At 47.1% G+C, this 14,259-nt stretch overlaps 1 protein-coding gene across 7 annotated transcripts in view; it reads right to left on the bottom strand.

The window, feature by feature from the left end:
- INVS (inversin) overlaps positions 1-14,259 on the bottom strand; it is a 241,438-nt gene that overhangs the window by 10,593 nt on the left and 216,586 nt on the right. For all 7 annotated transcript variants that reach the window (XM_039525062.1, XM_039525067.1, XM_039525060.1 and 4 more), the window contains one exon: positions 11,259-12,063. In XM_039525062.1, the coding sequence (XP_039380996.1) occupies positions 11,259-12,063 (805 nt within the window). The remainder of the gene's footprint in view (positions 1-11,258; positions 12,064-14,259) is intronic.

The following is a 14,259-nucleotide window of genomic DNA, read 5'->3' as shown; positions in this document are numbered from 1 at the left end:
TTTTCATGAGTTCTATATTCATTTAAAAAAAGTTGAGAGAGAGCTGGTGAAAAGCAAAGGCTAGTACCAACATGGGGATTTAACCATTCAAAACAGAGCAACACTATAATAGTTAAATCAAGAAGCAGGTAAATAAACTTTTTGTTGCAGGACTTCTTCCAGAGTCAAGGAAACGTTATCCATGTATGTGTTATGACTAAGCTCTGGTTACTTAACAATAGGTCATTACAGGAAAAAAAACCTGTACACTGCTGGATAACTAATGACTTGCTATTAATTTAGTCTACAAACTGTATGTAAAGACGAATACAGAAAAAATGTTTGGGTAATAGTTGTTTAACAGCTGAGTGGAAAGGAATGTTCAACTGTACTCTGTGCTTGACAATTACTCCTGTATTAAGTGCTGCAGGTATTTACTGATCTATAAATCAAATGGTCACATGGACGTTATATCCAGTCATTGCCATCAAAGACCTCACAGAACCTTCTGGTAGTTTTTGGAGACACACAAATATTGCAGGGAACCAAAGGGGAGGGGAACCTATGTAGCTGTGCTTCAGTTTATGTGCAAATATTCCACAAAAATGTGTCTTATCTGGTTCTGAGTCAAAAAAGAAGGAAAGCAGGGGGTTAAATTAAAACACACACAGAGTGCTGCGCTAACAAAAATTCAAAGCTCAGTCAGCACACTAGGTGCATATTATATACCATGACTGTGAAGCGTATTTGTAGCAGGAATGAAAATGCGAGCAGTCTATGTGCTCAGGTTTATGGGTAAGGAGGCTTTGAGCTTAAGAAAGTTGTTAGTAAAGTTAAAGATCTGTCTGAAAATAACAGACTGAAGTGCCTGATGCCAGCTGGAGACCTACAGGGACAGCAACCAAAAGATTTCCAGCTTTTGTCAATTCACTGTGGGCCAATTCACAAGAGTGCCACCAGCTTCAATGCACCAGACAAGGGAGCGAGGCGGACACAGGCACTGCAAGCCTCGGTGAGCAGGATAAGCAATTAACCTTTGGCAGGCCAGATGCCTTAAGAGACACTTTTGAGGACTAAATTTGTGAAGTTTGTGGACTGTGGGAATTGAAACATTTTTCTGGAAAAGGGAAATTTAACGTGCACCACAGAAATATAAGTTACTAGTGTGATGTCAATCGAGAATGCTGAAGGGATGAGCTTGGCTGTATCTCAAACTGTTTTACATTTTCAATAAATACGGTAAATTGACTCTGCAAAACAAAGTAAGAGTCAAGTTTATTTAATCTCTTAGTTTAGTGGTTGGTGGAGTCAAAACACTCAGGTACATACTGTCATATCGCTTCATTAAAGTAAGTTCATACCTTTCCTGACAGGTTTCAGAGGGGTAGCGGTGTTTGTTTTTGCTGATACAGACTATGAGGAATCCTTGTGGCACCCTAGAGACTAACAAATTTATTTGGGCCCAAATAAATTTGTTAGGCTCTAGGGTGCCACAAGGATTCCTCATTGTTTTTACCTTTTCTGACATTCTTCAAAGGCACATGGATCTTTTACATAAAGTGGAGGGCTACAGAAATAGTGCACTAATCAAAAATGCACACTCCACAGTCATCCTACACTTGCTCATCCTGTTGTTGAACTGCTCCTTGCTGCTGTCAAGTTGCCCCATGTATGGCTTCATGAGCCACAGCATTAAGGGCAGGGGCGGCTCTAGGAATTGCGCCACCCCAAGCAAGGCGGCACGCCGCGGTGGGCACTCTGGCGGTCACCGGTCCTGCGGCTCTGGTGGACCTCCTGCAGACGTGCCTGCGGAGGGTCTGCTGGTCCCACAGCTCCGGTGGACCTCCCACAAGCCGCGGGACCAGCAGACCCTCCGCAGGCATGCCTGCGGGAGGTCCACCGGAGCCGCCTGCCACTCCAAGCGCGCGCTTGGTGCGCTGGGGTCTGGAGCCGGCCCTGATTAAGGGGTAGGCAGGGTCTCCCAGGATCACAATGGGTATTTCGACTTCCCCTACGGTGATCTTCTGGTCTGGGAAGAAAGTCCTTGCTTGCAGCTTCCTGAACAGCCCAGTGTTCTGAAAGATGTGTGCATCATGCACCTTTCTGGACCAGCCTGCGTTAACGTCTGTGAAAAGCTCATGGTGATCCACAAACACCTGGAGAACCATTGAGAAATACCCCTTGAGATTATTGTACTCAGTGTCTAGGTGGTCTGGTGCCAAATTGGAATATGTGTGCCATCTAGTGCCCCTCCGCACTTAGGGAAGTCCATTTGTGCAAAGCCATCCACGATGTCATGCACATTGCCCAGCGTCACAGTCTTTCAGAGAAGGATGCAATTAATGGCCCTGCACGCTTCCATCAACACAACTCCAATGGTTGACTTTCCCACTCCGAACTGGTTAGCGACTGATTAGTAGCAGTCTGGAGCAGCCGGTTTCCACAGTGCAATCGCCACGCGCTTCTCCAGTGACAGGGAAGCGCTCATTCTTGTGTCCGTGCACCGCAGGGCTGGGGCAAGCTCATCACACAGTCCCATGAATGTGGCTTTCCTTATGCAAAAGTTCAGCAGCCACTGCTCGTCATCCCAAACATGCAGCCTGATGTGATCCCACCACTCAGTGCTTGTTTCCAAAGCCCGAAAGCAGTGTTCCACTGTGCTCAGCACCTCTGTTAATGCCTCAAGCAATCTCATGTGGTAGCTACTATGCGTGGTGAAATCAACATCACACTCCTCTTGCCTTTGTAGTTCAAGGAATAACTCCACTGCCACTCATGACGTGTTAGTGAGAGCAAGCAGCATACTGGTCAGCAGTTTGGGATCCATTCCTGCAGACTGAAAGAGGCAGCATGCGCAGTACACAAACCCTTGAAAGATGGCACCAAATGCAGACGGAAGCACAGGGATTGCTGGGATGCGAAGCAATGCATCACGGGGCATTGGGACTGAATGCCCATGACCTCCTCTGCCTTCCCACAAGTCTTAGTGGCAAAAGAGAAAGAGGTGCTCTGTGGGATAGCTTTCCAGAGGGCACCGCTCCAAATAGCGCTGCAGGTGCCGCAACTGTGAACATGCTATTGCGCAGGCAGCTGATAGCGTGAACACACAACAGCGGTTTTCATTCTGTGCTCTCTGAGCAGTGCTGTAATTGTCGGCGCTGTAACTTTGCCAGTGTAGACATGCCCTGGGACTGAGGGAAAGGATTTCAGCTAGTCAGACTGCTGGAGTATGGGGTAAGAGAGACTTTTGCTCTGAATTTACTGAGCTTGTTCACTAGGTATTAGCTATGTTTCACCTTTTATTTTATTTTAATTCTGACATACGCCTCATTACTTGAAATCAACTAAAATCTTTTTTTTCCGAAGTTGTTAAACTTGTTTTATTGTTTCATCTAAACCAGTGTGTTTGGATTGAAGTGTTCGGGAAACTTCATTTGGGATAACAGGGTTTGTGCATATCATTTTCTAGTAATAAAATTATACACTTTACATGAGCAGTGTTTTCCAGGAGAGGGCTGAGCAGTACAAGACACACATTTCTGATGGAAGTCTAGGACTGGGAATTTGCTGGTGTTGCGCCGCAGTGTAATTCCAGAGTGGCTGCCCATAGCACTCAGACGGTATAGCTAACAGCAGTTTACATGCTCGAGGCTGTGTGTGAGCAGACCAGGGGTGGTTGTGCTCACAGTGAAGCAGTGTAAAAGGCTGGAGAATTGAGGGGACAGAGCTGTTCAATGGTCCAGATTATGTCCTGGGTAACATCTAGAGCCGTACCAAATTTATGGTCTATTTTGCCATCATAAGATTTCAAAAATCATAAATTTCATGATTTCAGATATTTAAATCTGATATTTCCTGGTGTTGTAACTGAAGGGTTCCTGACCCAAAAAGGAGGGTTGCAAGGTTATTGGAGGGGTTCATGGTGTTGCCACCCTTACTTCTGTGCTGCTGCTGGCAGCAGTGCTGCCTTCAGAGTGGGATGGCCGGACACCAGCAGCTGCTGGCAAGGAGCCCAGCTCTGAAGGCAGCACCACCAGCAGCAGCAGCGCAGAAGTAAGGATGGCATGGTATAGTATTGCTGTCCCTGTTTCTGTGCTGCTGCCTTCAGAGCTGGGCCCTTGGCCAGAAATGGACACCCTCTGGCCACCCCTTGCCTCTCTTACTTCTGTTCTGCTTGTGGGTTATTGCCTTCGGAGCTGGGTGCCTGGCCAGCATCTGCTGCTTTACGGCCACTCACCTCTGAAGGCAGCGCAGAAGTAAGGGTGGCAATACCATGATCCCCTACAATAACCTTGCAATTCCCCATGACCTCTTTTTGGGTCGGGACCCCCCAGTTTGAGAAATGCTGGTCTCTCCTGTGAAATCTGTATAGTACAGGGTAAAAGTACACAAAAGACCAGATTTTACAGTCTGTGATGCATTTTTCATGGCCATGAATTTGGTAGGGCCCTAATAATGTCACATACAGGGCCTGGGAGTGTGTTTTTTTCCATTGAATACTTTTTCTATTATGAATTATGAGTGACTTTTAATAATTAATTGAATAATAATTGGAGATATACCAATCTCCTAGAACTGGAAGGGACCTTGAAAGGTCATTGAGTCCAGCCCCCTGCCTTCACTAGCAGGACCAATTTTTGCCCCAGATCCCTAGGTGGCCTCCTCAAGGATTGAACTCACAACCCTGGGTTTAGCAGGTCAATGCTCAAACCACTGAGCTATCCCTCCCCCGGATTGCTTTACGTACTACTGAATATACAAGTATAACTTCAGCTAACACCAAATATTATACAAACTATACACAGGGATCAGTGCATCTACATCTTCGGTGAAACGTGCTGACTTTTTGACGCACTATCCTAGAACGGAAAGTGACATATAAGATTCAATCAAAACTTCAATGAGAGTTTAGATAGTAGGCAATGTAATTACCCAAATTGGAATTTGGTTCAGGCCTCAGGTTTTAATGTCCCAATTTTTTTGAAAATTGCCATGGGATCCTTGCTCATCACAAAGAGTCAGAACCTACTTTTTATGTGTTAAATAAAAGAAAGCATTTCCAGCAGCACAGTGCCCCCTACAACCTTGTTGGGGCATTGATTCAGTAGTAAGTGGAAAAAGTGCTCCCTACTGAACCAATACAATACTGCCACATACTGCCAGCTGTGTTGTCCTTGATGTCTCCTATCCCAGTAGTGAGCCACCCCAACTCTGTTTAGCTTGTGATAGATCACAGGGGCACAGCACACAATGGTGTCCTTGCAGATCACTTTCTTTTTTCTAGAACATTTAACTGTTGGTTCTGGCAAGAAAAATAGGTCTAAGGACAGCTATTACCATCACTGAGGTATTTATGAAATGCATTGTGGGAATTTGGGGTCACAGCTCTGAGCACCATAATAAGAAACTCTGGGTCATCCATCCTTTGTTACAAAAAAAAGCACAATGTTTTACAAGGAGATGAGGAGGAAAAATCGTAGTGGGAGCTACTGCAGAATCCCTGCGGAACAGCAAGACGAGCTAAGGGCAGACAGCGTAATAGAGCTGGGAAATGAAATGACTCTGTGTCTCACTGTTCACCAGACCGAGTGAAGGAAATATGCCAGAAACAGTGAAAGTTTCCTGGAAACAGAAGATGACAAATGTATGAACATAAGGGAGACACCACAAAACAAATGAGAAAAATTAGAGAGGAACCCCAGGATTAATTAAAAGCACCACAGAGCAGGACTGGAACTTCTCTCTGCAATAGGAGTGTACCCAGAGAAGGTAAAGTGACTTCCATATTCCAACAGCAATTGAAAAACTAACTCGAAATATACAGGCCTATAAATCTAACCTTGTTTTTCAGGGGCATTAAGAGGCAGAACAGGAGCACAGATACAGATTGGTTCGAGTTAGTGTGAATGCTGAAATAGTCATACTTGAAAGTTAGGAATATAGGAATTGCCAGATCAGCCCATGGGCCATCTGTCCTGTATCTAATAGTGGCCAGTAGCAGATGTTTCAGAGAAAGGTGAGAGCTCCTTATACTGCATCTAGTTAATCATACAATGTTACAGGTGAAACATCGCTTCTCAACCTCTACAGGTAACAATCTCGTTTGCCTTTGTATATTCCTCTTAGCTTGCTTATCTGCAAATTATTCATCTACCAAACACTCCCTTAACACAATCTTGTTCAATTGTCTCACTATTCTTGTTGCAGTGAATGTCACAGATAGACTAGACCAGGGGTAGTCAATTATTATTTGTCAAGGTCCAAATTTCTTGGTCAAGGTCCAGACTCCCATCCAGCTCTCGTCCCCTAACCACCTGACTGCCCCCCAAGCTCCCTGATCGCCTGCCGGCTCTCCTCCCACCCTGGCCAGAGAGTAGGGTAACCTTATTTCCCTAAACTGAAAACAGGATGCACGGGGCTGGCCTGAAGCACCTGGTACTGCTGCTTCCCCTCCAGCAAATTTTTCTCTGTGCCCCCGAGTTGAGCCAAGCAGCAGAGATAGGAGCAGGGGAGAAGAGGAACGGGTATGGGCTGGGATCTGGGCAGCAAAGCAGGGTGTGTGTGTGTGTGTGTGTGAGTACTTCTGAGCTCGGAGCCAGGAGGTGAAGCTATTGGACTATGATCCAGCTAGCCATGCAATGCCCCTTTGGGGGCTGGGAAAGCAGAGGGGCAGGAAGGGGACTCCGGGTAGTGGGAGGGACCAAGGAGACTGCAGACAGCAGCCATGGGGAGAGCTGGGATGTGGCAGAAGCAGGTGACTAAAGGTGGACTGGGGAGGGAACAGGCCAGTTGGGGCACAAGCTGGAAAGGGCTCCAGGGACTGACCCCACAAGACAGGCCCATCCCTGCGCTGCTGCTGATGGTGCTGAGGCTGCACAAGGAGCCGCTCAGAGACACATTGTGCTCCACAGCCTAGTCCAGCTGCTTGCTCCCTGCTGGGAGGTCTCCACTGGGGAGCGGGCACGGTTCCAGCCCCGGCTCAGCTTCAGCCTGTGCTAGGATTACCACCTTTGAAATGCAAACACCCCGCCCCGCCCCCAGCATCCTTCACCCACAACTCTTCCCCCTTCGACAGCCACTTGTAGTATCTAGAGAGAGAAAACATAGATAAGATTGATAACATCGCACGTCTCCTCACTCTCACGTGACTTAAACCCTCTCTCACACACACATGCAGTGCACTTGTACACTGGTGGGTAGACAGCCACGGTTGTTTCAACAAGTTTGATCTGTTACCGCTTAAGCTGCAGAAGCAAGAACATTGCAGCATCTTTAGCTGGACACACAAAGTTTTAACATTAGACGTCCCAGTGTATTGTGACAATAATGCAAATCTTTAGACCCACGTTAAAAAAACCTGGCACATTAAATTATTTTTAGGGCAACTGACAAATCCATAAAAAAAACTGGCCAGGCTTGTCAAATACCGGCCATGTGGTAGCTCTAGCCCAAGTGATCACTGAAAAGCGTCTGGTGGTCCGGATTTGGCCCGTGGTACACCTACTCACTACCCCCAGACTAGAGAATCATGTGCACTGCAGAGATTTCTCTATTGAATCACCCACCGATGCTGTCTGGTGAGCTGTGGCAGGGAGAACAGAGCCAAAGCGCCACCCACTGCCCACAAATGGGGGAATGCAGTGGTTCTGTGAAACCTGCTGCCACTCCCATGCTGTGTACAGCAGTACAGTAGCCAGTGCAAGATGGTAAGGGGGTGTCTATGCTTCCTTACTAGCTTGCATGGCTACACAAGCTAGCCACAATCTGTCCTGTAAGCCTTAGTGTACAAAGCAGCATGCTCAGTCACCCTACCAGTTCAGGACTGCGCTCTCTCTCAACCTTTATCCACACTTCTGCATGATTAAGCCCAATCGGCAAAATAAATGTCCATCATACCATAAACTTGGACTGTATATATGTGTGATGCTGTATGATTGAAATGTGACCATATATATCATTAATATTGCCACCGTTAGACAAATGCAAAAAATCTTGTACAAAGTATATTATGTAAGGTGTCAATGGAAAAGTTATGATGTGCTACATAAAATTATCCTAAATCCATGTATCATCACTGTATCTGAAGTTATGAATATTGCTCTATGTATCTGTATCTCAAATTTATTTTTTCCCTTGAGTAACACCTACCTGGTAAAATCTACACTGAAGCTGTATTGAGGACCCAGCAAAGGCAATTAACTCTCACAATGGGACATAGAAGAAGCTTGTCATGCCTGGTGAGCTGTTCTGTGGATGCCCCAGCCAGATGGGTAATGACTAAGGCTCCATGTTTGTTGCGGAAATCATGGATTCTGTGACTTCCTGCGACTTCTGCAGGGGCCAGTATGGCTGACCCCAGAGCCGCCCGAGCAGCTGCCCTGGGGACAGCCACACTGGCTGCTGTTGGAGCAGCTCTGCAGCCAGCCGCACCAGCCGCTGCTCTGGCAGCCTGTCCCCGAGACTGCCCATGCAGTAGCTGATGTGGCTGGCCCCAGGGACCACCTGAGCAGCGGTCCTGGGGCAGCCGGAGCAATGGTTGGCCCTTGGGCTTCCCCCACCCATAGTGGCCGGAGCAACTGCTGGTCCCCCGTGGCCTCTCTCTCTCCCCCCACCCCCCAGCAGTGGCCAGATCAGCAGTGAGCCCCCCAAGGGCTTCCCGCCCCCCCAGTGGCAGTCAGAGCGGCAGCGGGCCCCCTGGGACTTCTCCCACCCCCAGCGGTGGTCAGACCAGCAGCAGGCCTCCAGGACTACCCCCCCCCCGGCAGTGACAGGAGCAGCAGTGGGCCCCCTGGGGCTACCACTGCCAGCTGGTGCTGCAGGCATCCCAAGGCTACTCCCCAGGCAGTGGCAGGAGCAGAAGTGGGCCCCCTGCAGCTGGTGCCGCAGGCTTCCCCCCTACAGTACCACCCCTGTCACAGCATCCCCTCCCACCCCTACAATTCAATCGGGGTATTTATGGTATAAGTCATGGCCAGGTCACGGGCCATGATTTTTTGTTTCTTGCCCATGACCTGGCCATGACTTATACTAAAAATACCTGTGATGGGGCAGCCCCGCCTGCACTAGCCCCAGCAGCGTCAGACCAGTAGCTCTGATGGAGGAAGTCCCGCTCTGTTCGTACTGGGCATACTCCAAGTGCTCTGGGAGTGTAAAAGGAGGGAATTCAGCTCAGTCTGGATGGGCGGCCCGGTAAGCCTCAGCGTGTCTCAGTAGGACCCCCCCTGCTGAGCCTGTGGCAAGGTCCTACAGCGCTGTTAGGGTCAATTCTATGATCTCTGGCCACTAGGCCATGCTACCCCATAAGCAGGGGCAATCCTATGGACTCTGGCTACTAGGCCGTGCTGCCTCGTAACCAGGGACAAATCCTATGGACTCTGGCCACTAGCCTGTGTTGCCCTGCAACAAGGGGCATGAAACCTCACAATACCCATGATTAAATCATAGCCTTAGTAATGGTTGCCCCTGTGAGTCACTGAAGCACGTAATGACATGTGATATGCTCATGTGACCCTGGACTCCATCTTGGGCCTCTACTTTTCCACAAACTGGGGCTGTGGGCTTTGTGTTTGAAACAGAAAATTTTCAGGCAGATGGCAAAGGGTTTAAAAGACACTGGAAACATCTCCATCTTGCCTCGTTCATGCTTGGATTCTCTAGACTATGGACTTAAAGGAGCATTCCAATCTATGGACTGAGAACCTTCCAATCTTTTGGAAGTTACCAGAGATTTTACAAGCCAGCAGTTTATTTCATTACTGCTACAAACCTGATAAAAGAACTTTGCAATTATTGTATGTATATGATCTATTAACCATTTTAACTCTCTTCTTCTTTTCTCTTATGAATAAACCTTTAGATTTTACTTACTAAAGGATTGGCAGCAGTGTGATTATTGGGTAAGATCTGAGTTATATATTTACCTGGGTATGTGGCTGATCTCTTGAGATCAGAAGAACCCTTTTGCTTGATGAAACTGGCTTTCAATAACCACTCATCACAAAGCCTAGTGTCTGAGTGGTGAAATAAGTGCTGGAATGCTTAAGAAGACTGCATTTTTGAATTCTTGTTAACTAGTGTGGTCAGACAGAAGTTTATTTTGGTTACTGGCTTGGTATATATTTAAGTATAGAATAACCATAACTTTGGGGTGAGTGTGGTGTATTTCTCAGCAGTTTGTCACCATGCCTCGGTGGTCACAGCTGAGAATACCAAATTCAGGACAATCTATAAAACTTTTGTTTTATTTAATTTTAAAAGAAAATTAACACTTTTTAGAGTAAGGTATACAAAGACTTGGAAAGATTAAATTATCGGTATACGTTAGTAATTATCGTTTTCTGTCTTCACACAAAAAATGAAGAAGTGACATTCCACTCAAAAATGCAGAAAGGAGGAATTAAAATTGTATGATATACTGCATTTGCAGATAACTGGCTTACTCTCTATTTGTCAATTTTTAGAATTAGAAATTAAATATTAAGAAACATGATTATCAAATATTTTATTTCTGAATCTAATATTAATCTCAATTTTTTACAGTCATATGGGACAGATTCTGCCACAGTTACTCTCACTGAATAGTACCTTCCTCCATGAGTAATATTGGCAGTGACTTGGGATTCTACTGGTACATTTAGCAAGGGTCTTCCACTAGGCTCTGATGTGCATATACCACATAATAAGTTCTCTGCACTTGTGAGGATAAGATAGGGTTGTGGGGAGGTCAAGCACTGGTAGACCTCAGTCCTTCCTGTCCTCCTCCTCCTCTATGCAACAATAATTCCCGTTGAGTAGAGTTACAACTACTGTTTCCAGTATTGGCTGCCAAGTACATCTCAGCTGCCAAACACCTTGCTATTTGGACCCTATTTAATAATCAGAGGTCAGCGTGGAATTGCACATGAGCTGGTAGAAGGAGGTGGTAGCAGAGGTGGCAAAAATCTTTGCTAAAAAAGTAGTTTAAACTGCTGCATGGGAGATACATTTAGGGCCTTTGTTTTCTGTGAAGTAATAGCCATGTTCTAAACAAAATGTGTATATTTTAACTAGCTATTAAAAGTCATTACTCTCCTTGCACTCTTTATGAACTGACTTAATGACTCCTGGCCACTAGCACACATTTCTACTTATTTAGTGACAGAGAATTAAATCCCTGATTTATCACTATTAACGTTATAGGGAAAGGGACAAAATAGAGAAAGCAAGTTCCCAAAGAACTCTGATTGTGTTTTATCTCATTGTATCTCTCTCTCTCCTATCTTTTGTAACAATCTTCTTACCTTCTCCATGTCCTCTGAATAACAGTAGCAGCATAGTTCTTCTTCCGAAATAGCTCTTTTCTTTTTCTTTCCTTTTCTATTATCTGCATACGGATCTCTAATGGGATAAGTTCAATATTCATACTCTGACATGTGAGATGGGAACATAATCCATCATCTGCATTCTTGGACCCCGTTATATCTATTTTTTCCAAGTTCATACTATCATCAAAAATAGCGTGAGCTGTTGGATCACTTGGCACAGGTCTTGTAGTTCCTGCTTTGATAGACAGTAAAGGGCAGGTCTTTTTTGCTAATTCATTATTTGTTACATTGTTAGTTTGTACTACGGCATGTGAACTGTCATTTCTGATGTTTACAAATCTCATTTTGGCACTTCCAGGTCTACTGGAGCCAGCTGGGGAACATCTCTCACTGTTTAGCTCTTTATTTCTTGCTTTCAGCATGCGCGGTTTGCCTTTTGATAGTGTTTCACACTGCCTTGAATTCCTTGAGTTTCCATCCGTGCAGTTAATATTCTGCAAGTGCCCTGTTGTTCCTTCACAATAGCTTCCATTGCCAGCTATAGATTGACTTTGATCTGCTAATTTCTCCCCTGCACTGGCTGTGTTACAACAAGGGATGTGCTTTTCGTTGCCATGTGCTAAGCCTTTCGCGCTTGCAGTCTGCTCCTTGTGCTTTTCACCATACCACTCTGTGGCTGCCACAACTTGATGGTTAGCTTCAACTTTGGCTCCATCATTTTCTTTACCACATTGGAAATGGACACAAGCTGTCTTGCTTTTGGTGTGTTTTCTGGATAATTCTTTAGGGAGATAAATGAAAAATCAATGTTACGATCATTGATACTGCAAAAATGAGCTTATATTTCCAATTCATTTTTTGCATAATAACCATTGTGGCACACTGAGATTTAGAAATATGGAAAAAGAAAGTGACTAGGCAGGAAGTATTAGAGGGGAAAAACACCCACGGAATAAAAGGAACCTAACTTCTTTATTTGGTTTCTCTGTGAACATTTAATCGATTTCTCTTGCTGACACAAAATTTGAATCAGATACCTAGACTAGCTCACACTGAGAACTAATGTTCACCTGTTTTGATCTGTTGGCCTTCCTTGTGAAAATGGATTCAATGTATGGTAATGGAACACCCAATCCTATTTACACACCTACTTGCTCCACTGAATAAAGTACAGCAGAGTACCACCACTCATAGCATGTCTAAGAAGTTTTTGATATAGCCATGATGTATCCTGTCATATAATGAAAATCCTTCTCTGTATACTTAGCGTAATCCCCTGCCACATATAGTCCAGAGCATGCTGTGACAGGTTCCCGCCAGGAGTGCCACCTGGAGCTGGGGTACCACTGAGCCCTCTGACCCACCAGCCTGCAAAGCCCTCCAATCTTGCACTTTCACCAGCATTCACACAGGTAGGGACACACCCAGTTGCAGTTACATGCAGGCTCTCTAACCACCAGTCTCCCAGTCTAGGACCCCAGAGCAGTACCGTCCTGCCCTGGTCAAATCTGGCCAGTATACGGGTTTAATATCCGGTCCACCTCTCCCTCAATGTGAAGAGGACCATGCACACTTGTGGTAACCACGCTGAGATTTCCCCCAGACACCTTAGTCAACCACACACTGGTTTGGATTAAAACATAAAATAAGTTTATTAACTTCAAAAAGGTAGATTTTAAGTAATTATAAGTGATAGCAAACAGACCAAAGCAGATTACTGAATAAATAAACAAAAATGCAAACTGAGCTTAACATACTAGATAGGTTGGATATGAATTAGCAAATTCTTCTTTGAGTGATTGCTCCTATGCATTCCAGTTAGGTGTGCGCGCCGCGCGTGCACGGCTCTTCGGAACATTTTTACCCTAGCAACTCCGGCGGGCCGGCTGGGCGCCCCCTGGAGTGGCGCCGCTATAGCGCTAGATATATACCCCAGCCAACCCGTCCGCTCCTCAGTTCCTTCTTACCGCCCGCGACGGCCAGTTGGAACAGTGGAGTGCTCCGTTTACCTCCACAGCCCTAGTGTTCTCCGTTTGCGAAGTGTATATAGCTAGTTAAGTTAGTTAAATAGTTTAGTTAGATATAGTGTAGTACGGGAATTAGGGGGGTTCGCCCCTCTTCTTCCACAACCGGTGCGGGCTCATGCCCAAGGCACCGGGGTTCAAGCCCTGTTCGGCTTGCCAGCGGCACATGCCGATCGGAGACCCGCACGACTCCTGCCTGCGCTGCCTCGGGGAGTCCTATCGGCCAGACAAGTGCCCGATCTGTACGGCGTTTAAGCCACGGACTAGAAAGGAGCGGGACTCTCGGCTGAAGCAGCTCCTTATGGAGTCGGCGCTTCACCCTGCCGCGCCGACCCCGGCGGCGCCGAAGTCTTCCTCGGCGCGCAGCGCACCAGCGGCCCCGAGCCAGTCCGGTACCGAGACTGTTCGAGCTCCACAGCCGGCACCAGCGTCCCGGCACCGTTCCCTCTCTCCGGCGAGGAAACGGAAGACGGCGCAGACGGCCTCTAAGCCTCCTGCACTGGGACCGCTCACCCAGCCACCGCCGGCACCTCCGGCACCAACTGTGGTGGTGCACAAGCCATGCACGGTTACGTCGACTCCGGCACCCCCAGAAAAGCCGTTGAGTCCGGTACCTCCCTGCTCCCCGGTGCCAACCGCGGTCAAGCTACCTCTCCCGTCAACGCCTGAGACCTTCTCGACGGCAAGAGAGCTCATTGAGCTCACAGAGGCACCGAGCCTCCGACCCCTGGCACCGCCGGTGCGGGCTGTTCAGTCAGCGGGCAAGCTGGCTATGATGCGGCCCCCATCCCCTGACAGACGGGATAGACGGCGCTCCAGGTCTCGGTCCCGATCCCGAAGACGGTCGCCATCACGCCAATCCCGGTCCCAATCACCATCGTGGTACCGCTCCCCGTCTCGGCGCCGGTCGCAGTCCCGGTACCGCTCAGCATCGCGGTACCGGTCGCACTCCC

The sequence above is a fragment of the Mauremys reevesii genome, linkage group 2 (assembly GCF_016161935.1).
Source record: "Mauremys reevesii isolate NIE-2019 linkage group 2, ASM1616193v1, whole genome shotgun sequence".
Classification (NCBI taxonomy): Eukaryota; Metazoa; Chordata; order Testudines; family Geoemydidae; genus Mauremys; species Mauremys reevesii.
The sequence above is the reverse complement of the archived record's forward strand: the minus strand, read 5'-3'. Positions and strand labels throughout refer to the sequence as shown.